Source organism: Pieris napi, chromosome 8 (assembly GCF_905475465.1).
Source record: "Pieris napi chromosome 8, ilPieNapi1.2, whole genome shotgun sequence".
NCBI lineage: Eukaryota > Metazoa > Arthropoda > Insecta > Lepidoptera > Pieridae > Pieris > Pieris napi.
The window spans coordinates 12,165,630-12,188,323 of record NC_062241.1 but is presented as its reverse complement, the minus strand read 5'-3'; the positions used below and the strand labels follow the sequence as shown (position 1 = coordinate 12,188,323).

The 22,694-nt window shown below is 35.4% G+C and overlaps 3 protein-coding genes across 8 annotated transcripts; 1 reads left to right on the top strand and 2 right to left on the bottom strand.

The window, feature by feature from the left end:
- Positions 1-7,859: 7,859 nt before the first annotated feature.
- Positions 7,860-12,687, bottom strand: LOC125051821 (probable methyltransferase-like protein 25). Its single transcript, XM_047652393.1, has 8 exons — positions 12,548-12,687; positions 12,131-12,352; positions 11,849-12,024; positions 11,050-11,238; positions 10,373-10,544; positions 9,323-9,523; positions 8,884-8,993; positions 7,860-8,233 (listed from the first exon to the last, which is right to left on the bottom strand). The coding sequence occupies exons 1-8, from the start codon at positions 12,576-12,578 to the stop codon at positions 7,895-7,897; spliced, it is 1,440 nt and encodes a 479-aa protein (XP_047508349.1). The 5' UTR covers positions 12,579-12,687; the 3' UTR covers positions 7,860-7,894.
- LOC125051822 (protein LTO1 homolog) lies at positions 12,547-13,494 on the bottom strand. Its single transcript, XM_047652394.1, has 2 exons — positions 13,109-13,494; positions 12,547-12,800 (listed from the first exon to the last, which is right to left on the bottom strand). The coding sequence occupies exons 1-2, from the start codon at positions 13,275-13,277 to the stop codon at positions 12,556-12,558; spliced, it is 414 nt and encodes a 137-aa protein (XP_047508350.1). The 5' UTR covers positions 13,278-13,494; the 3' UTR covers positions 12,547-12,555.
- Positions 13,495-17,133: 3,639 nt separating this feature from the next.
- Positions 17,134-22,341, top strand: LOC125051896 (cytochrome b5-like). Of its 6 annotated transcripts, none has more exons than XR_007117364.1 (10): positions 17,134-17,318; positions 17,390-17,507; positions 17,869-17,957; positions 18,466-18,534; positions 19,298-19,321; positions 19,933-19,977; positions 20,046-20,114; positions 20,183-20,284; positions 21,042-21,159; positions 22,140-22,217. XR_007117364.1 is itself a non-coding variant. In XM_047652513.1 (10 exons), exons 2-10 carry the CDS (start codon positions 17,400-17,402, stop codon positions 22,219-22,221), a joined length of 630 nt encoding a protein of 209 aa, XP_047508469.1. In that variant the 5' UTR covers positions 17,136-17,286; positions 17,390-17,399; the 3' UTR covers positions 22,222-22,341. The 6 variants fall into 6 exon arrangements, 5 of the variants coding, with proteins under 5 accessions (XP_047508469.1, XP_047508468.1, XP_047508470.1 ...); XM_047652513.1 differs by having other exon boundaries at positions 17,136-17,286; positions 21,118-21,159; positions 22,140-22,341; XM_047652512.1 differs by having other exon boundaries at positions 17,136-17,318; positions 21,118-21,159; positions 22,140-22,341.
- The last annotated feature ends 353 nt before the right edge of the window (positions 22,342-22,694 follow it).

Sequence of the window (22,694 nt, the reverse complement as noted above, 5' to 3'; positions counted from 1 at the left end):
ATATTAGCCTAACACTGTATAATATATTAATAGAAATATTTTATGTCAAATGGCAGACAGTATCTGATGTTAAGTATTCCGCCGCCATGGACATTCACTCTGTCAGAGCCTACGAGTGCGTTGCCGGCCTTTTAGTCACGTTCTCCTCTTGATGGTCCAGAAATACTTCCATCAGCAGCTGTTTTAACAGGTAGCACATTGTGATTGTGCACGGCAAAAACTGCCATAAACGTTCAATTTTGGAGTGTGTTCAGCCAGAGTTCTCGTGAGTGCGTTGCGGCCATTTGAGAGAATTGGTACGCTTGTTCTTGAAGAACCATAAGTCGAATTGTATCGGAAATACGTCTGTGGGTAGCTGTTTCCACATAGTGTTGGTGTGAGGTAAAAAGTTAAAAAACGCCCACTTGTATAATAAGATAATATAATATACATTTTTAAAACATGTGTGTTGTACTTATGTACACGCGTTAGAAGTTATACTTTTTTGGCGTAACAAGATAAAAATCTTTTTACATTTTTTATCTTTCGCCTTATTCTACGTTAGTAGAAAAATGGACACTAACAATAGAAGAAAGGTATTATTAGTATATTAAAGGTTTTATTATAACGCATTATCTAGTTAAATAAAGTTTATCACAAAAAAAATATTTCTACATAATTAAAGAAATGGACCTTATTTTAAAACCTTGTCTATGCGAATAATATAGAACTTCAGGGTGTCGGTTTTCGTGACGGTATGCGCATCATAAAAATTTACTCTCATAATTTTTCCCTAACGCGCCAAAAGAAGTACAACTTCAAAAATTACATATACTTAAATAACATTATAGCCTCGAAGTCTAAACAAAAGGCAATTATCAGTAACGGATTAATTACATCCACCACATATGATAGTCATTGTTTACGTCACAATAGGGTGTCGTGAAATGACGTAACAAATTTTTTCCGGGATCCTTGACAAATAATGTGACGTAATATTCGCTAAGTCGTAGAGGGTCTACGTAGCTTTGATATATTTTTAACAATATGCGTAAAAGAGATTTCTTAATTGCCATAAATATTCACCGAAGCAGTGACAATAGTTAGAAGGAAATGTTTGTTCATCTACATGCTTTTAAAGAAAAAATACAAGTGATTGTGTTTGTCGCCCATTTTGTTTATATATAAGAATTCTCCTTAACACATCTGAAACAAATCTCTGATTACACATATTCACTTAGTAAATTCTATGTATATGTTTCTTGTGTCATGTACTTTATGTGTAAGTTAATATATATAGAAGCATCGTTTCGCTTTAGCTGAAGGAAATCAATAAAATTTATTTCTAAGAAAGATCTCATGAAGCTCCTTTTATTCATACATACATACATTCAAATTTCTTAAAGGCCGGCAACGCTCTTGCGAGCCTCATGCCTGTATGAGTGTCATGTGGAACATGGTGTAATTGTTGCAGCTCCTTAAAAACATTTTCTAAAACATAAAACTTGGCGATTAAAAAGAGTGGCGGAGAGATTATTTCCAGTTATTCTCGTCCGTTCTACGCCCTTTATTTGAGATCTGGCAGTAAATGTTAAATTAGTAGCATTTAGCATTTAATATGTATTTCTTTATTGACGTTCATAAGTGTACATCGTGTTAATAAATGAATTTGACTTTTAATTTTAATGAGTTTACACCGCTAACTCCTGGGTAGAAAGTGCAGTCTCAGGGGTCTAGTTCAGGCTTGTAAAGAGATGGTTTCAGTGGGTATTGCTCACCCAATTGTATCACGAGTAGAGATTATGTTAATGCCAAGTTATACAGGGTTTGTACAAATGCATTTTACCGAGTTTATGTTTATTAGTTATTAGTAGACACCGCAATTGGAAGAAGAATTTATGAATTGGTATAGATAAAAGATCCATCTTTTATCTATACACAATCCCTCAATGAAAAACCATCACTCAAGGAAAAACCATCGTGGGTTTCTAGGTGGAAATGGATGGAGGAAGCAAAGAATAGATCCAAATGGAAAGTTCAGGAGGCGGCCATCACCCAAAAGGGTTTCATTCTGCAGAACATGAAGTAATTAAAATAACAATAACTAATGCGGACGTAAGTGTACCTATAATAGAGAAGAAACAAGAAAGAGCTAGAACAGGTGTGACAGACCCTAACTAAGATAGACCAAATGAAATAGAGATGGAGGGGTCATGCTACGGAGCCCCCATGAAGAATGGAGCAAAATATTGACGGAATGGTACCCTAGAGACAGAAAACGAAGAAGAGACCGACAACGCAAAAGATGGGAGGATGAACTCCTGATGATTAACAGCGGGCTACAACTGGAGAAGAGTCGCAAAAGATAGAAAACAGTGGAAAGTGTTAGAGAAGGCCTTTGCCAAGAGGCACACCGAACTCCGAGGTATACTGAAGTGAAAAAATATTAAAGATCACAGATCACAGAGTTTCGGAATATAAAGGCTAAATTATTATTATTACATAAGTGTATAATAATAAAACTAACATTTAATTTGTAATAGTATGGAAATAAAGTCACTTTGTTATTATTATTTAGCTTATTAAAATATATTAGCTATTATAGATTTTCTCATTCACACTGCAGTAATTCAACTTTAATGACGAGGCAAGTGCGAAATTAAAAGTAAAATTCCTTTAGAGACAAATTTGCGCGCCATTGTGTGTGGCAGAATATGCGAACTTACTATTGTACCACCTTACACATTTTTGTACCATATTCATGCAATAAATTATTATTATTATTATAAATATGTTAATAGTTGTAACTGTAATAAGAAAAATAATTTATAAACTTACATTAAGATTAATTGCTCTGACACTTTTATTGTTTTACATTATATCTTTAAATAACTAAATATGCACGGAACGATTATGAACGGGGGGCAAACCAGCCTACGGGGCGCCCTGAATGGGCGATCATCACACCCATATCAGTGGGTGCGTCGGGGCGCCCTGAATGGGCGATCATCACTCCCATATCAGTGGGTGCGTTGCCGGCCTTTAAGGGAGGACTATACTCTTTTTTTAAACAAATGGATGTCGTACCGGGACTCGATTACACAGTTCGCTAGTTCGCAAAATAAAATGTCTGAAGCCGTCAAGGTGATTTTTGAGTTTACCGCCTTTATACATATTTATACAATAAAGTTATTAATATTTTTTTGGGAAAACGGATACTATTCTTTAGTAAAATCCCAGAGGCTCTTTTATGTCTGCCTTTTAACAAATTTAAGAAATGTATTTAAGAAAAGCTGTGTAGAAAGGCTTAGTATAAAGTTGACGATTATATAGTTGATAAAAGGGCCTGGGACTTGTGCTAGACAGGCTTCTAACTAATTTGCGATATTTGTTTTAAAATAAGTGTTGTTTGATGATTTGCTTTTTTTACAGAGTACCAAGAGTTTTTTACGCCGGCTTTTTCTCTCGACCCTTTGTCTTCTTTGCCGATGAGTAGGAATGCCTACAGATTAAAATTTAATGATAGTATAAGATCCCGCTATACAACGACCTTCACCGAGATGCTTATTTAATGAAACTTATTTTATATTTAATTTAATATGTCAATAAATATAATCCATATGGGTTGCCTAGCAAATTTCAGTCCAGAGTAAGTTTAATAAATATTTAAAAAAATGCATGTAGTAAATTTTTTGAACTTTTTTCAATCAATATTTTTAATCAGGGTATTGTTATATATGTATCACTATAACCTTCTTTTATACTAAAGATGTATATATACTTTAGTGTCACATAAAAAATATACACATAAATAATTAATTGATTAAAAACAACCTAACGTTTGCATATTCTATGGGCTTCATACTTTCGATTGGTATAGAATTTATCTAATAATCATACCGGTGAAATGTTTAAAAAAATATTTTTTTTTTAACATTAATTAAAATACTCTGGACTGAAATTTGCTAGGCAACCCATATGGATTATATTTATTGACATATTAAATTAAATATAAAATAAGTTTCATTAAATAAGCATCTCGGTGAAGGTCGTTGTATAGCGGGATCTTAGACCATGACGTGGAATAAGTGATACCTGTATCTTATATTCCATAATAAACATATGTTATTTAAAGAGCGACTTCTATTTATAATAATAATATATTTGGATATCTCTTTGGTTCCTTAACAAACATTACTTTTACGTCTATAATTAAGATTCACTTACGTCAATACGATACGGTCGTCGCATTGCAGTTAAAAGCTTTCTCGAGACATAACAATCATTTTTGATTTGGTTGTCGATCTTCAAAGCATACCCATTATTGCCCGCGGCTTTGAACACGTCTATAAAAAAAATACCAGTGGCTCTACAACCTTTTTATGTCTTGGCCTCAGATTTATGTATGTTTTATGATCATTTCTCAATCTAATAGGCAAGTAGGTGACCAGCCTCCAGTGCCCGACAGACTCGACTTGGGTCTACGGCAAGTCGGTTTCCTAGCAATGTTTTCCTTCACCGTTCGAGCGAATTAAATGCGCACATAGACAGAAAGTCCATTGGTACGTGGAAAGCGCAGCCGGGGATCGAACTTACGACCCCAGAGATGAGAGCACGCACGCTGAAACCACTAGGCCAACACTCCTATGAAAATAACCCTTATATAAAAATGTTGTGTGATGCTCTTAGAAGTTTTCACTCTCAGAGAAGAATTCTCAGAAGCGGGTTTACATTGCTACTTAACTAATCAGAATGGTTGATACCCCTCTTTTCTTCTTGCGTCATCAGTAGTGGTCATCTAAGATTCGCAGGATTAAAACAGGTGGTTGGGATGAGACAATAATACATTCTAAACTAGGTATTTTCCAAATACGCATTTAAAAAAAAGACATTTCTACCACGTAAAGCAGATCCGGGGGGATTGTTAGTATTAATATAAAATTGTGATTGTATTGTCCTTAATGGTAATAAGAATTGGAATTCAAGAATCTCTTTGTAACACGATAAACAAGACGAATGCAAATGGAATTTCTAAATAAAATCCTCAAGTAATATGATGTGACATTTTAAGAGCTGCGTTTCTTTGTGATTGCTAAATTGTTGATTGATTCATGGCTTCTGTACGATCTTCCACAGAGTACAATAATTGTGTAATGCCAGAGTAAAGTAATGATAATAAACAAAAGATGTGACAAAACGGGTTTGGTAATAAAATTATAATTTACTAAGCAATTATTTAATACCTGTCACGTCTTATCAATATATCTGTGTGATTTTAATTAAAATAATGTTTTGTTCCGATAAAATTTGAGAATAATTTATAATTTGTTTATGCGAAATCTTAAATAAATAAATTTCTATTAGCGAAATGCATTGTAACTAAACTTTAGTTTTACTGAAAATAATTTAATATATAAAATTCTCGTGTCACAATGTTCGTTCCCATACTCCTCCGAAACAGCTCGACCCATTCTTATGAAATTCTTTATGCATATTCAGTAACTATGAGAATCGGCTTCTGTATATCTTTCAAATCCCTAAATGTAAGGGTGGTCCACCCCTACTTTTTTTGATTTTATTTTTTATGGTACAGCATACAAAAATACATACAACTCTTGCTTTTCACCTCTCTACGATCAACCCCTATTTTATTTATTTGTTAATTAAATTCTTATGACTTGAACTCTGAGGTTTATATAGAGAAAAATTCACAGAAAAACCTAAAAAGTTTTAATTCCGGAAAACCGAACAATATCTGGGGTAGAATGGCATACTTTTACATGTTGGTATGTACTAACAAGGTAGGCTAGGCATCAAGGAGAAACGAAGTTCGCGGGGGCAGCTAGTGTTTTATAGAATCCAATAAGCAGTCGTCGTTTCTAGCAATCAAAAGTTTATCGGGTTAACCAATTATTTTTGTACGGATTCCGAATTGCGGCTTAATCATTTTTGTAGTTTGTGTACCAAATTACTTTATTGGTTAAGCGATTAGAATAAGAATAATATTTATAGTTTAAGAAGGTTAAAGTAAAAATACGTCGTAACCTCTTTCGTATATAATATGACCTCAGTAATTGTTATCTTGAGAAAACTCTAGAAGAAAATCTCTTGCACGAAATATTGTTTGCGTTATAAATTATTTCTTCATATTTGTTTATATAAATTTACGTGTATAAACATTTAATATACTCGTTGCCGTGTTTTGTGTACATGCGCTGTGTTTTGTACCTATTCCTGATAAAAAATATGGTGGCGTTCCATTTTATAAATTCACACTTACGACCTTATCTGATTCTCACCACATTACACAAGACTTCATTACTTACTCTGCTAACTTTGACTAATATTATTATTTTCTACTAAGTATTAATACATTCTTTTTCTTTTGCGACTGAGGCCCAAACTAGCTGATGTGGTCTCTGGCAGAATGACCAGCGCTGTGGAACATTCTGCTCTTCAGCATAATGCCTGCCAGGGCCAATTACAGCCACAGCACACACGCATTACATACTTTTGACGAACCGAAGCCTATACTTCGGTAATTTCCAACACGAGGGGGGATAATGTACACCAAAAGACGAATCGCCGATGGAAGGCAAGATTTGGTGTTTTTTGTGTTCAAAATTTATGAATTATGGAATATAGCGAGTAGTATGGAGATTTTAGTATTAGTAGAAAAAAATAGCGATACATATATCCTGTAACTCCCGAATAGGGCTTCTACCCAACACAATTCTATGTCTATTACACATTTGCTCACGCTGTATGCGTTACCATAAGGAATATTGATAGCATTGTATAGATTTCATACAAAAAGAAGTTTATCAGACATCTCCAGTATAAAGCAAACCTTCTTACCTGACTACTTAACAAGATAATCCACATTCTTCATCACTCCGTTAGGCGTGAGATAGCAGCCCTGCGATTCTGTAACTCACTTCACGAACTCACACAGCGGTTTTCGCATCGGCGGTCTCTCTCAAATCAGTCGTGAAGCAGTCATTTTATGATTTGGCATTCTGAAAAGGTGGGAGCTTGTAGTTTATTGTTTATCAGAATGCCAAATCATAAAATGACTGCTTCACGACTGATTTGAGAGCGACCGCCGATGCGAAAACTGCTGTGTGAGTTCGTGAAGTGAGTTACAGAATCGCAGGGCTGATGTTATATATTTAGGGTCTGTTTCACAATGTACGGCTAAGTTCTACATAAGTTCCAAATTAGCTATTTATTACTTATTGGTAGGATAAACACTATTGTTCACGACTGTCAGATAGCGGTATTCGTCACATAATAAAGTCCATCATAAGTTGAGTCCGATGAAGTGTCAAAAAGCACAATTTATCTTCCATAATATAATTTATGTGTTGCATAGCTATTTGGTACTTTATCCATACATTGTGAAACAGACCTTTAATGAATTTAGTTACACGTAAAGCTGACTTTCCTGAGTTACTAAGTAAGGGGTGTTTGTGTGATTACATTGTTAGGAATCCATTTAATTATATGTAAAGATTTGTTTAATGGCGTAAAAAGAACTTTATATTTAGTAAGTTATAAGCTGTAAATCTTTCTAAATAAAAAAATATAAAAATAACTTTGCCATGAACATATGCAATCACGAGCTTTAGAATTAACCATCCTTTAAATTGACTCATAATTTTCACATCAGACGGAGTTGAGATAACTCGCATCATATATGTAATGTATGTATGATTGGTAGAATTTACTGAAACCTATATCGCTTAAAGGCAAACAATTATGTATGTACATAAAATTGACGAAATTTTGTTTTTTGCCTTGGGTTTTTAAGAAATCTCATAACAAATTCATTGTACCTTAGTCTGTTTGGGGATTAAAAAGCGAAAAGAATAAAAAAATACAATTGTTATCATTTTATTTAAAAATATAAATTCTATCTTATAGCAACTATACTATGACATCGCGGTGATAACACAGGATCGAACAACTTAACCAAAAACACATTGGGAAATCCATTTTCATACAAAAACAATAATCTATCCATTAAAATTACACTTTCAACCACTTGCGCTAAACATAACCTAATCAAATAGAATAAAACAATTTTTTTCCACTGGAACTCTATTGTTGTCTCTGGTATTTGACAGCTGTCAAGTCCAATATTCAAGATGGCGTCCGCAGTTTTTAAATACTCTTCGAAGGAATGACAAGATATGCCTTTCAATTTGCCTTCTTTTATTGTTGATTCTGGCGAATGCTTCTTGATTATTTCCTGTTAAATAAATATTGGATTCAATTTCAATTAAAAGGTGTATGCTATGGGGCTGTAGTCATTTATTTTCGAAGTGAAACTTCTTTAGGAGCATGAGGGTAATTTTTTTTTAAAAAACGTCACGAAGATGTGCAGCGTTTTTGTCGAAGAAAAGGGAGAGAGCGATTGAGAGAGAGTGAGAAGGGTGAATTACCTTATAGAAATTATATTTTTAAAATTAAAATTTCGTAAAGAGAATTCATGAAATAATAATATTTTATATTTTATGCAAAATAATTTATTGAAATCTCAAATGACGAATTGTAAATTGAAATGCCACGTCGTGTTTTTATTATCGAAGAAATAAATTAAAAAAATTAAATTTATTATTTGTATTAATTTTCGACACATATTTAAATGACAATTAAATTCCTAACATATCTTCCTTTTTCCCTCCCTTTAAGTCTCGGAAATCTAAAGTTTTAGATTTGTATAAATATGAACTCACAGGTCAGGTCGTAAATTTCCTATCCATTTTCTGACTTCAACAAACGAAGTGTGCACATTGAATAAATCTTCACAAGTTCGCATCAACGATTGTTCAAGATTGACAATAATACCACCTAATAATTTGTATATTTAAGTTATTTTTGACAATATTACATACTTGCCTGAAGTAAAGCTCTATACAGCAAACTCCGGTTCGGCAACTCTTTACGACTCGTTACTCGTTCTATAGACTGCGCTGCTAACATTCGAGCATTGCGACCCAAATTAAAACCTGTAAATATTTCATCTTAATACTAAAAGAATTAAAAAAAATACGTGAAATCGAATATCTTTAGTAATAAACAAGTTAAGTAAAGATCTCTTCGTTGACTTAATTAGAACTTAATTCATGACATAAATATGGTTGCGACAAATCAATCTAACGCTAGTCCCCACTAGGAAGCCAATTTTGTTGTGGGTTACTAGATAACAATTATTCTGTGGTACATGGTGCATGTATAAAACCTTTTTTTATTTAAGTAGTCTTCTACGATTCACTTTCTCACGATGTTTGCTCTAAAAACCTGTTAATATAAAAAAGACCACACTTTGTATAATTACCTCTCAAATGCTCAGACATAGGGAATCCATAAGAGTCACCCACACAACCATAATCCCGTTGAAACACGTCGTATAATCCTCCATCCACCTCCTCACTTAGCAGATGGTAGCAACATGGGACATTGAACAGTGCACCAACATTTTGGTCCGTTGTAAATAATCTTAAGGAATCTGGACCTAGGTTCCCGCAGGTATGAAGACCTTTAAGCAATTTTAAATTTATTAGATATTTTTAAGGGAATTATTGGTATTTGTAGTTGACAGAAATCGTAGTCAGCGACGATAAAGAGGTTTATGGGGAACCATCTGCCCACTGAACTATTTCCGAATCAATTCAACTAAGTGTTCGTCAAGAAAAGGGCGTATCAATTCTTTAAATGCCGGCAACGCACTCGTGAGACCATTAATCTATGGGCGGCTCTCGGCTGCTCGGCTCGACAAACTCCTGGGAGTTGAAATAAAAACCCACAAATCCAAATACAATCAGTATTGTAAAAATATATTGCAAGTACCAAATGCAGATAATCAAAATTCAACAAGCTGAAATTGATGACGATATACTATCCACGTCTAAAACTATGCGTAGTAATAAATACTAAAATTATTGTGAAAAAGCGTGGGGCGCTCTGTGTCGAGCAACCCACGCTTTTTCACAATAATACCAGTATTTTTTGTTCATTACCATTTTCAGCCTAAATTAGGAATTATTTACATTATTCTTAATTAATATTTATTAAAATTTATTTTCTGTTTTTTAGTTTAGTTTTCTATATAAAGCGTGTGTTCTAATTTTTTTAAACTATTATTTATTTTTTAGTTAAATGTTTTTATTTTTTTCATTTTTTTTTCGGATTATTGCATGGTCATCGATAGATAGATGTAGATAGATATAGATATCTTAGATAGGTGCGCAAAGTTTGAATTAAATCTGTCCGTCAAAAGTGGGTCAAAATCGAGTCCGAAGGAGTCGGTTACATACATACATACATAGACATTTGATAGATTTAAGATAAAAAAATATTATCTATGGTAAATTACACTTAATCTTACCAGTTAATAACAATTTAACTGTTTCACATTTAAACTGATTCTGCACAACTTTTGTAAGATCCGTGTCCTTGGTAATAAAAGCTGGTGCGAATTTATGTAATTCACTATCAATATTTGTCATTTTAACTTCAGAGTTTTGATTTATTTTCTTGGCGATAGCGTGCCATTGTTTCTGTAAAAAATTAAGTTACCTGTATAATAAATTTTATATACCTATTGCCAATGTTAGGTTAGTCTCAAGACATTTTTTATAATAGAACTCATTACAATTACAGTTACTATTAGCCAATATAGAACTCGCAAGAACATTAGGGCTTGTCCTCACAAGCCTTTATTACCCCTAATATGCACAAAAACCTTTGTCTTTCAAAAAAAATACGCCATGCGAACAGTTGAGTAAAAATATTTGCATGAACAAACTACAAAAATTAATGGGTTATTTGCATAGTTAACCGCCAATCTAATGAAAAAGTTTACTCTTATAACAACATAAAGCTATATTCAGAAATCTATAACAAATCAAGTAGTATATATAATTAGAGGAATTTAAAATAATTCTTTATTAAGATACCATAGTCGCTTTTCAATAAATGTCAAAAACTTTGTAGAAAATCGAGTTGTGATTAATCAAAATCATAAATTAATTACAATTTTATTATTTTAGTTGAACAACTAACCTGAATGATTTTAACCCTTTTTTCAGCATTTCTCAGTGTCTTTTCATCGCAGTCAATAGTAAGACTGGGTATTTGGTACCCAAGCGACAAAGCAACCAACAAGTGTCCTTTACCACCACCCGCCTCAACACAATGTGTGGCTCCACACAAGTTATGGAGGGATGCCACATATGCTGACATTGATTGCACCTGAAGTTAATTTTTAACCAAAACTGTAAGCATTTTATATGCCATAAACATATCTTAATTGTAGGGAAAACATGAGGAATCCATGTTTTTGGACCAAAAACCAACTTGTCTCAGGTACAAAAGGCACCTTGGGGAGTGTTCAAGTGTTGTGTCACGCAATTTTTGGAGATTATTGACCCCCCCCCCATGCAACAACGTAACGTTTTTCTGTACAAAAGTATAATAAAACGTTTCGTGACCACCTAGTGACTCTTTATAACTAAAACTTACCACTATGAGGTGTAAAGTACTGGAATGTCGAAAATAATATTAACATTAACGCGTAATTCAATTCCCGCCCCGCATCGTAACGTTTTACAAAAAGACCCCACCCCAAAATTCGTAACCTAATACTTAAACGCTCCCTTGTCAATAAAGAAAATTGTAAGGCAGCACAATATTGTACGGTGGTTTAACATAGTGGAGTCATACATGATGCTAAGTCTTGTGACTGATCTTATGTTGACAAAAATAAAGGGATAGAGAGCCACTATATATATATATTGTAAAGATTATTTATGAGGATAGTGTGACCAATAAATTAAACCTAGTATATAAATATATTGCTCACTTCATAACTTTTTTTACTATTCATAAACTCTGTGACTTTTATTTCTGGTTGCATATGGCTTCCTTGTGACGTTAATAACTTCTGTAATCCTTGGGGGTTCAGACAGTACTCATTGTTAATAAGGCAGTGGTTTCGGGTATTTTGTACCCATTTTGTAATTTCATTTTCTGAATATACTGTAAGAAAATTTTCATTGAGATTAAATTTTGTTAGTGTACAGTCTGAAAAAGGTTGTGTTCTATCATTATATTTTTATGATAACTTTAAACAAAGTCTACTAACAATTGTTATTTTCTGCTGCCTTCCAAAATACATTAACAGAATCAAGAAAATCAGATTTATCTAAATACTGCTGTAAATCACTTGGTAATAATCTCTCCCAATGTGACTGTGTAAAGAACTCAACCATGTGGCAGTTTGCTAGTGGTAAATAGGGAGTTAGGAATGTAATTACTGTATCCAGATTCCGTCGCAGATGTGTTACTTTGGAGTCCATCTTTATTCCTGAAAAGGATTAATTCAGTTAGTTTAATTATTATTAAGATAACATTCATATCAACAATGCATTTGAATTAAAATTTCATAAATTGATTTAATAAGTTATTGTTATTGAACTCATTAGGTCATGGTTGAATCTTAGTAAGAGGAGTCAAAACAATTATCTATTTGTGGTTTCAGTAATCAAATAATCAAACTTACTTATTGCTTTAGAAAGAAACTCCAGCATCATATGGCATGTTTGATGAAATTTTTAACAAGGAACAGGCTTTTCTAAACTGAGCTCTGATGGTCTCAGCCATCTTTAAAATGTCATGTTCTTCAGAATTGGTTCGAGGAAATTCATCAATCAACTCTTTTATCTTTTCCAATTGTTTAAGAATTTTATCAGAATATTTTGGGTCTAATGTGTCATTCAATTCTAAATGATGTCTAACTATTCTCATGTAGTAACCTGAAATTTAATAAATTTATTTGAAAATTATGTCAATACACATCACTTTTGAAATATCTTTTCTTAAGAGACTTAAAGCTGATGTTTTATATAATCTGTAAGTGATACAAAGATGACAGGAACAACATGAGAGAAATACCGTGGAGATGAGAATAAAAATGAAAAAGGAAAGGATTGAGATCAATAACATCTCTAATCCAATCACAGCCATAATAATGGTTCCATTTTTTCGTTTCAACAATGACAATCAATTGAAATGAGCAGGTTCGTATCCTATCTATTTGTATATATCTAATCTTCTATCATACCTAATTCACGTCCGAGTTGAAAGCCTCTGTGATAACCTAAATGAAAACCGTCTGCATTACCAGTTTCAACTCCTTGTTGATAACCTTCCTTGTAACTCTCCTTTTCTTGAGCATCCTCACTTAAAACGATATCATCTAGAATATCATTGAAATCCCTATTTTCTGCCATTTATTTAAGTAAAGCATAACATAAACAGACAAATCTTTACAGGTTATAAAGCAGTGTTTTGAATAAAGGGTTTTAACCCCTACTAATGACAAAATAGCGCACAGCACAATGAATATATTTTCTAAATTTATAACTTTTCTATTTCTTGAATTACTCGATGTGGTAAAAATATACTTTTATAATTTATTATCATTAATACAGACATTAGTGATTAGACAAACTAAGTCGTGTAAAATGTAAATTTGACAGTTTTTTTTTTCTTCTTTTTTTTTTTTTTTTTATATAACGGGGGGCAAACGGGCAGGAGGCTCACCTGATGTTAAGTGATACCGCCGCCCATGGATCCCGCCCTCAATGCCAGAGGGCTCGCGAGTGCGTTGCCGGCCTTTTAAGAATTGGTACGCTCTTTTCTTGAAGGACCCTAAGTCGAATTGGTTCGGAAATACTTCAGTGGGCAGCTGGTTCCACATAGTGGTGGTGCGCGGCAAAAACTGCCTTGAAAAACGCTCAGTTGTGGAACGGCGGACGTCGAGGTGATACGGGTGGAATTTCGTATTCTGTCTCGACGTCCGATGATGAAATTCAGCTGCAGGTATTAATCCGAACAACTCCTCTGAACACTCTCCATGGTAAATGCGATAGAAGATGCAGAGTGACCCCACATCTCTACGCAACGCCAAAGGATCAAGCCGCTCGGTGAGGGATTGGTCGTCGACGATTCGAACCGCTCTGCGTTGTATACGGTCAAGTGGAAGGAGCTGGTACTGGGGAGCCCCCGCCCAGAGGTGAGAGCAGTACTCCATGTGGGGCCGAATTTGCGCTTTATATAGTTGCATGCGGTGGCCCGGAGTAAAGTACCGCCTCGCCTTGCTGAGCACACCAAGCTTTTTGGAGGCTAATTTAGCCTTTCCCTCCAAGTGACCGCGAAACTGAACGTCGTTCGATATGCCAACGCCAAGTATTCCAATGCTGGCTGTGGCTTTAAGAAGAGTGTTTTCGAAAAGAGGAGTAGCGACAAAGGGTGTTTTTTTAGCGGAAAACGCGCAAACTTGTGTCTTCTTGGGGTTAAATTGGACTAGGTTTAGTCTGCCCCAGTCTGAGACTCCACGTAGTAGAGTTTCGACTTCAGACACAAGTTTGTTCCGGTACTCATCGACAACTGCCCGAGACATACCTGCCCGGCCAGTGTAAAAAGTATCCCCAGTGCTGTCATCCGCATAGCAATGAATGTTGCTAAGTTGCAACATATCATTGATATGCAGAAGAAATAGGGTCGGGGATAGAACACAGCCTTGTGGGACCCCAGCGTTCACGGGTTTAAGGTCGGAACATGCCCCGTCGATGACGACCTTGATGCTCCGATCGGCCAGAAAGCTGGAGATCCAATCGCATAATTTCTCGGGTAGCCCATAGGCTGGAAGCTTCGAGAGCAGTGCTCTGTGCCACACCCGATCGAAGGCTTTCGCTATGTCCAAACTTACCGCCAGCGCCTCCCCCTTGGACTCAATTGCCTCTGCCCACCTATGGGTAAGGTATACAAGGAGGTCACCAGCTGAGCGACCACGACGAAAGCCGTACTGAGAATCGCTAATCAACTGGTGGCCCTCTAGATACCTCAAGAGCTGGCTATTAATAATGGTTTCCATTATTTTGGAGAACAAGGAGGTTATAGCTATTGGGCGATAGTTGGACGGATCAGAGTGATCGCCTTTTTTTGGGATCGGATGTATCGAAGCGGTCTTCCAGCACTTCGGGACAGTGCCGAGCGAGTACAGGTACCGGAAAAGGCGCGTTAAGACCGGAGCCAACTCAGGAGCACAAGTACGCAGCACAATTGGGGGGATACCATCCGGCCCGCTCGACTTATGAATGTCCAAGGAAGATAGTGCTTTGCGGATAGCACGTTGCCGGAATGTGATTTCCGGCATCGAAGAATCACACCGCGAAATGGTCGGTGGTGATCTCCCTCGGTCATCCAAAGTCGAGTTGGACGCGAAGAGACAGCCCAAAAGATCGGCCTTCTCCTTCGCAGTGTGGGCCAGAGAGTCATCCTCCCTGTGCAGTGGCGGAATGGCGGGCTGACAAAAATTCCCTTGGACAGCTTTGGCGAGAGACCAGAAGGCTCGAGTCCCTGATGGGAGTTGGGCCAATCTCTCGCCAAATCTGGCGATGTGCTCTGACTTTGCCTTAGTGATTTCCCGTTTGAAGGACCTGGAGGCTGAGTTATATGCTGTTTTAAGTTCGCTGGTATTGGCATCACGAGATTTCGCCGCTTCCGCCCATGCTTTAAAGCATCGCTTTCGACGCGAGGCCACCTTGCAAGATCGTTTAAACCAGGGCTGAGACTTGCCACCGATCGGCACCGCAGAAAACGGAATAAAGAGTTCCATGCCCTGCAGAACCACTTCGGCGACAGAGGCGGCGACGGAATCTGGAGCTTCCGGCGAAAAGCACATAGGCCCCCAAGGGTAGGACGCAAAGAAACCGCATCCCGTCCCAATCTGCTGACTTATAGTGCCAAATACGGCGACAACCCATAAAGCGGGGCCGTGAAGGGCGCGTAGATGGCACAGTACTCCGGACCACACAATGATCTGATGAACCCAATGGCGGGTCAACAGAGACTTGATAGTTCTCCGGATGTGAAGTCAGCAGAAGGTCCAACAAAGAGGGTTTATGACCATCCACATCTGGTATTCGCGTAATCGCAGGGACCATTTGTGTCAGGTCGTAGGCTAAAGCAAAATCGTGAAAGGATCTTCCCGCGTGATCGGTGGTTTCAGAGCCGAGCCAATCGGCATGGTGGGCGTTAAAATCGCCAAGTATCACGACTTCAGCGGTAGGAACCCTTTCGAGCAGGGAATCTGTAGCCATTTGGATGTGCTCAATGAGTCGGTCAGTTTCGGTATTTCCGCTATGGGACCTATACAGGCATGCGTAGAATCGCGGATGGTCATCGCAGTCTACGCGCAGCCAGAGGTTGGATAGGTCCCTTCCTTCAAGCGTCCCGAGGCGACGAGAACAGATATCCTCTCTGACGTACACGCAAACTCCCGCCCGCGGCACAAATGAATGTTCCAATTTGTACCCCGGGTAGGAGAGGTAGGAAGTATCAGCCGGGGAGGAAATCTGAGTCTCGGTAAGAAAGAGCAAGGCCGGCTTCGCAGTCTCTAAATGGTAGTGGACTGCGTTGATATTGGAATTGAGCCCCCTAACATTTGTGAAGTCCACGGCGAGCGTGGACGGGGGTGCCTTTGTTGAGTTGCTCCGTTTGCCCCGAGAACGATAACTGTTTTTGATGTTCAGCGCAGAATTGCCCCCCCCAGAATACGAAGGGCAGCCTGTGCGTCCACCACCGGGTGCTGAGTGTCCCGGTGTTGGACGCCCAGAGGGGGATTCTCCACCGCGAGCGCGTGTGGTACCCCCCTGGGGTAGATTCTCTTTTTTCTGCACCTTCATATTTCATATGGGGGGGGGGGGATGGGCTCCGGGAGTCTCTCTCACCGCACGAAACGCGAGTACAATAAGGCGAACCTATTGCATCACTTCACGCCGGTTTTCTAAGAGACAGTGGTACTGCCCCGGTCGTGCCTGCCCATTTGGCTGAAGCCCGAAGGCAACAGCATGGCACTCCCACTAGGAAGGGGTTGACTGATTGCGCTGATGAAATAACCTCTGTCACAGGTTATTTCACCAGTGGGCGATGGGGTCGTCACGTCCCGACGCCAAAAGACTGCGTCAGCCATGCAAAAAAGTTAGGACTTAGGAAGTGCAAATTGACAGTTAATGATTGATGGATTGTAAAATGTAAAGTGTTTGACACATAGTTTGACATTAAATTGTTTACTAACTTATTGACAATGAACAAACTTTAAAATCACGGTTCAAAACCTTTCAAGTCAAAATTTCAATCAAATCATCTAACCAAAATCTTATTGACGTTATGATATGCGTAAAGTTGTTTAATTAAAAATATTTAATTCTAAATCATTGATATTAATAAAAGACGGTAGGGGAGAAATTTAAAGTCTGTAGGTTTAGGTACTCATACTTAAATTGTTAACTTTGTAATATTCACGTAGAATCATGAATTAAATTATATTGTATTTTAGGGTTCAAGATATGGATAAAATAATTACTTTAGAAGAAGTTAAGAAGCACCGGCGGAAAAACAGCGTATGGATAGTTATCCACAATGATGTTTATGATGTAACATCATACCTAGAAGAGGTAAAATTCTGTTGCATTAATTTAATTTCACAATAATTTTCCTTCTTATATTGTTAACTCAACCTTGACATAGTTGTTGTTTAGAAGGTCTAATTGTTATCTCGTAGTTAGGATTATATTGTTAATATGTAGCATATTTAGAAAATAATATAATTAATTGCACAAGTGAGTTCTTTTTAAGCCACCACTGCGTTGATCTTAACATCAGATCTCAGCTGGTAACTGTTTCTTCCCAGTTGTATAAAATGTAGTAATATTAGTTATAATGTAGAGCTATTATTAAATGAATAAAAAAGTAATACTTTTTATGAATTATATATTTTTTTAAAGTTCCTATAATTTTAAGATAACATTTATTTAGCACCCTGGTGGGGAAGATGCTTTGTTAGAAGTAGCTGGTCAAGATGGTACACAAGCCTTTGAAGATGTTGGCCACAGTGATGATGCCAGGTTTGTTTTGTATTTCCCCTTTTCAAAATAGTTAATTAAAAATAAATCAGTTGTGAATACAATAACCAACTTGAAAATGTAGAATAGCAGTTACAAATGTTAACTAAATTGTTACTCAACCAAATATACCTGATAGAATAAGTCCAGTACAAACTGGAACAACACTCACTTGCTAGTATATTATACACTGTGCCTGTGGATGAAAAATAAATGTAAATATTCAGTTTGAATTACATCTTGAATAAACGTGTAACTTGACATTAGAGATCTTGTTTTTTTTCTGGTGAAGTCGAGAACTTCATATTATTTAATATCTCACTTGGCACTAATTTCACTATTATACTTTTATGGGATAACATTTGTGAAATTTTATTAGTAACTGTTTTGTTTTATCTGTAACTGTGTTAGCTATTACACATTTCGGTAAAATTTTTCACCTATTCAGCAATTTTTACACTTCTAACATCTGTGGTAAAGCTTTTGTAAACCTTACATTATATCATTATAGGGAGATACTAAAGAAGTTCAAGATTGGATCACTGCCAGTAGAACAGAAATCAACATTCCTTCACACATGGTAAGTACAGAGTGCCTTACATTATATAACAATTTTGAAAGAAAAATTTATTTGAATAAGGGTTTTTGTGGAGGGTTTCTGATATAAAGCATTATAATTCATAAAACATCATTAAAAGTCTTTATGATTGAATACACTTTAATTGATTGATGACAATGCTATTAATAAAATTAAAGTCTGGTTTAAAACTATAGTTGCTGACAATACCATAGAGAACCAATTACCTAGATGTAGAAAAAGTTAATGTTATTATCCAAGATAATATATTAATGCTTTACTTTGAATTATTCTATGATTTTTTGTGGTTACAACACAAATATACTCACCATACACTTATTGCCTTCATAAACAGCACCTAAATTGTAATCACGGAATTGATACAGAAATGAGAGGCCAAGACTCCATGGGCTGTAGCGCCATTGTTTTTTTTTATATGCTGCCTTTACTTGTGTCTAGGATCTAGTAAAACCTCTTTAAAATATTCTGTCACATGTGAAGTTTTGCCATTCATCAGACTTCATAATTTAATTATAACGACTAAATTTTTTGTAAAAATCTTAAAAAGAAAACTAATCTCGATTGATTAATAACAAATGTGGAATTTTCTTCTAATAACAGTAGCTTAAATTGTAATAAATAAAATTAATAATTTGAGTGTTCTTAGAATATTTTTAGATTTCGTATCTCATTGAATAACGTCTTACAAGATAAGTTTGGTTTTACCTTTATTTCCTTGATAGTTTCATTTTATTTCTTATTTCAGTTGCAAAGTGAAGCGTAAACAAAGGTTATTATGCGTTTCTATCTTGGATTAAGTTCGTAAAAGTATTTAATATACAATATATATACCTATACATAAAGTAATGATCTAGTGATAAAACAGTGAAATTTTAGTTAAATAAAGTAATTTTTTTAAATCCTTCTAATCGTAATCTATTACGTAAGCACTATAGTGGGGGGGGGGGGGGGTTTGATTTTCTTATTTGGTGGTTACGTCATTTTCGAGGATTCCAAAAAAATTAATACGTTTATGTACTATTATTTTTGAGAGAAATGCTTACTTTTGCTGATAAGAGGAAGGGGGAGGGGGATAAATTCCAGTAAATCTGCTTACGTAATACTTGAACGGCCCTATATTTAATGTTACAAATTAGTAAGAATATAACTGTAAGAATTGGATATAGTACCGAAATATGTAGTTATATACATATAGTAAATAGATACGTAAAACTGAAGTTATAGTTTGATTTTTTTTAATGTAATCGTAGTTAACCATGATTTTGAAGTTACTTTTATAAAGTTAGAAGACAAGTTGCTCGATAGACTTAAATTATTATATAGTTATTTAATAAATAGATATATGAATGCGCTATTTTATAAATATATAATATTTTCCAGCCGTTCCCAACACAGCTCAGAATGTTCTATGTGCTCAAGCGTCAGGTTATTATTATTCTTTTCATATTTTTAGTTCTTTTTTTCTTCACTGTTTAAAAATCCTTATTATTCAGCTGTCCAAATGTACCTCATACGGATAAAGAGGAAAAAACATGGCGGACATTCGACGGATCTCCTTCAAGGTGTATAAATTTATACTTCTGTGGTAAAAACGCAATATATAAAATTAAAAATATAATATCTGTCACAGTGATCGGCTTGACAGGAGATACGAAAAGTCAAGCGGGCCCACTCTTCCCACTAGTCCGTCCGTAGAAAGAAGGGTACAATCTGTTGTCGTCCCACGCGAAAGGTTTTTTTTTTAATTTATATTTATCACGCAAAGTTTTGTTGTCTTTAGTTAGCGCGGAGTTTTAGGGGCCTTAAAAAACTTTACATTATCGTATTCAGAAGTATTGTTCCTGTTATGATATTTAGCGCTACGAATCTGAATCGATCGAGGTTTGAAGTATTCAGTATCGAATAAATACTGCCAATAGACGGCATACAGGGAGAGATTCTCATGTAACACTTAATGGAGCCTTCTCATAAAAACTAGGGTATCTAGAGATTCTATATAAATATATTTATTTTTAATGGAGCAGTGTTGGCCTAGTGGCTTCAGCGTGCGACTCTCATACCTGAGGTCGTAGGTTCGATCCCCGGCTGTGCGCAAATGGACATTCTATGTGCGCATTTAACATTTGCTCGAACGGTGAAGGAAAACATCGTGAGGAAACCGGCATGTCTTAGACCCAAAAACGACGGCGTGTGTCAGGCACTGGAGACTGATCACCTACTTGCCTATTAGATTTAAAAATGATCATGAAACAGATTCAGAAATCTGAGGCCGAGGCCTAAAGGGGTTGTAGCGCCACTGATTAATTAATTTATTTTGATTGTGTCAATCTCTAGACCAATAAAAAAGACTATGTTTTCAGTATGCAATCCCAGAAACGTTCATGGTTAAATTATATTGACAAATACCACAAAATGAAACTTTATTTAACGAAATAGATTAACTAAGTTTTAGGTTTATATATAATTGATATAATTTTTCTCTTTTTAAGACGTCCACGCGGCCCGCCATGTGGAAGGTTATTTTTTTTTTGTTATCAGTAGTTAAATAGATTTTTTGTTTATTAGGCGTAGGATACGAAGGAAACCCACCCCACCACCACCTCCTAGGTTGGTTGTTTTCTTTACATCGTAACACGTAGTGTCATTCAGATGTGTTTAAAACAATGAACAAAGTCATAAAAACCTATACGTAGCTAGTAATATTATACCTTCGTGAGAAATATAAACAGAATAGAAGTTTTATTATATCGCATTTTATATTCCATTTGTTTACTTCATTAGATATAGACACAACAATTATTACAAACGAAACATAATAATTATTAACAAAAAAAGCAAGAAAAAAAATAACAATTTTTTTTTAAAGAACATTTAAGGCACATTTTAAGTGTGTAATGTACACAAATTACACACTTAAAATGTACATACATACTTAATTTTACACATACATGGCCAGTAACAACCACAACACTTAGGGTCTGTTTCACAATGTATGGATAAAGTACCAAATAGCTATGCAACACATAAATTATTTGGAAGATAAATTGTGCTATTTGACATTCATCGGACTCATAACTTATGATGGACTTTATGTGACGAATAGCGCTATCTGACAGTCGTGAAATGCAACAATAGTGTTTATCCTACCAATAAGTAATAAATAGCTAATTTGGAACTTATGTAGAACTTATCCGTACATTGTGAAACAGACCCTTAGTGTTGTGGTTGTTACTGGCCCTGGCTTAGCATTATGCTGTGGAGCAGACATGTTCCACAGCGCTGGTCATTCTGCCAGAGACCACAACAGTTAGTTTATTAGCCGGTTCAATAAATCATAGATTACAATATAAATTTCTTTCACATTCTGTTCAATGTGATTATATTCCACTTATAGTTTCATTTAAAAAGTATTTAAAGTAAACTATGTAATATTATTTGCCCATAGTAATATTTAAATACATATCATATTTAGTATTTTTTGGAAACAGAATTTAAATTTAAAATATGTTTAGACTGGGAAGTGATATGTGTTTGAAAAGATTATATTTTTAAGTTATTTATTTTATTAATTTAAGTTTTTCTTTCAGTTCCTCACTGAAATGGGCCGTATTAGCGTTGGCTGGTGCAATCGTAATAGGCTTTGTCATTAAGAAGGCGTTGGCTAAGTAAAACTACGGGACCAATCGATAAGTTATCAAAGTGGCTGTTTTAGATATACAAATACACCTGTAGTTCTACTAGTTTTAAAAAGAATCTTCTAACATGTGCGTAAGAAGTCTTTAAAATGGTGAAAAAAACCCTGAAAAAATTGTATATACATATACCGCTAAACAAAGTCATAGTTGAGCTACAGATAATGACAGAACAGAATTGTTATACAGACTATATACAGTTGTATGAAACGATAGATGTCAAATATAATAGATTGTATATTCATAAACAACTTGAATTATTTTGAAACATGATTTATATTTAAAAGGACGTTTTAACCGTTTCTTTTATAATTCTTACATTGTACCTTATACAGAGATTCTGCGAAATACATCACAGTACTTAATATATTTTTTATTATGTTAATAAATTATAAAATGCAAAAATAAATATATGTAGTTCAAAATTGTATTTTATTTAAACACACAGCC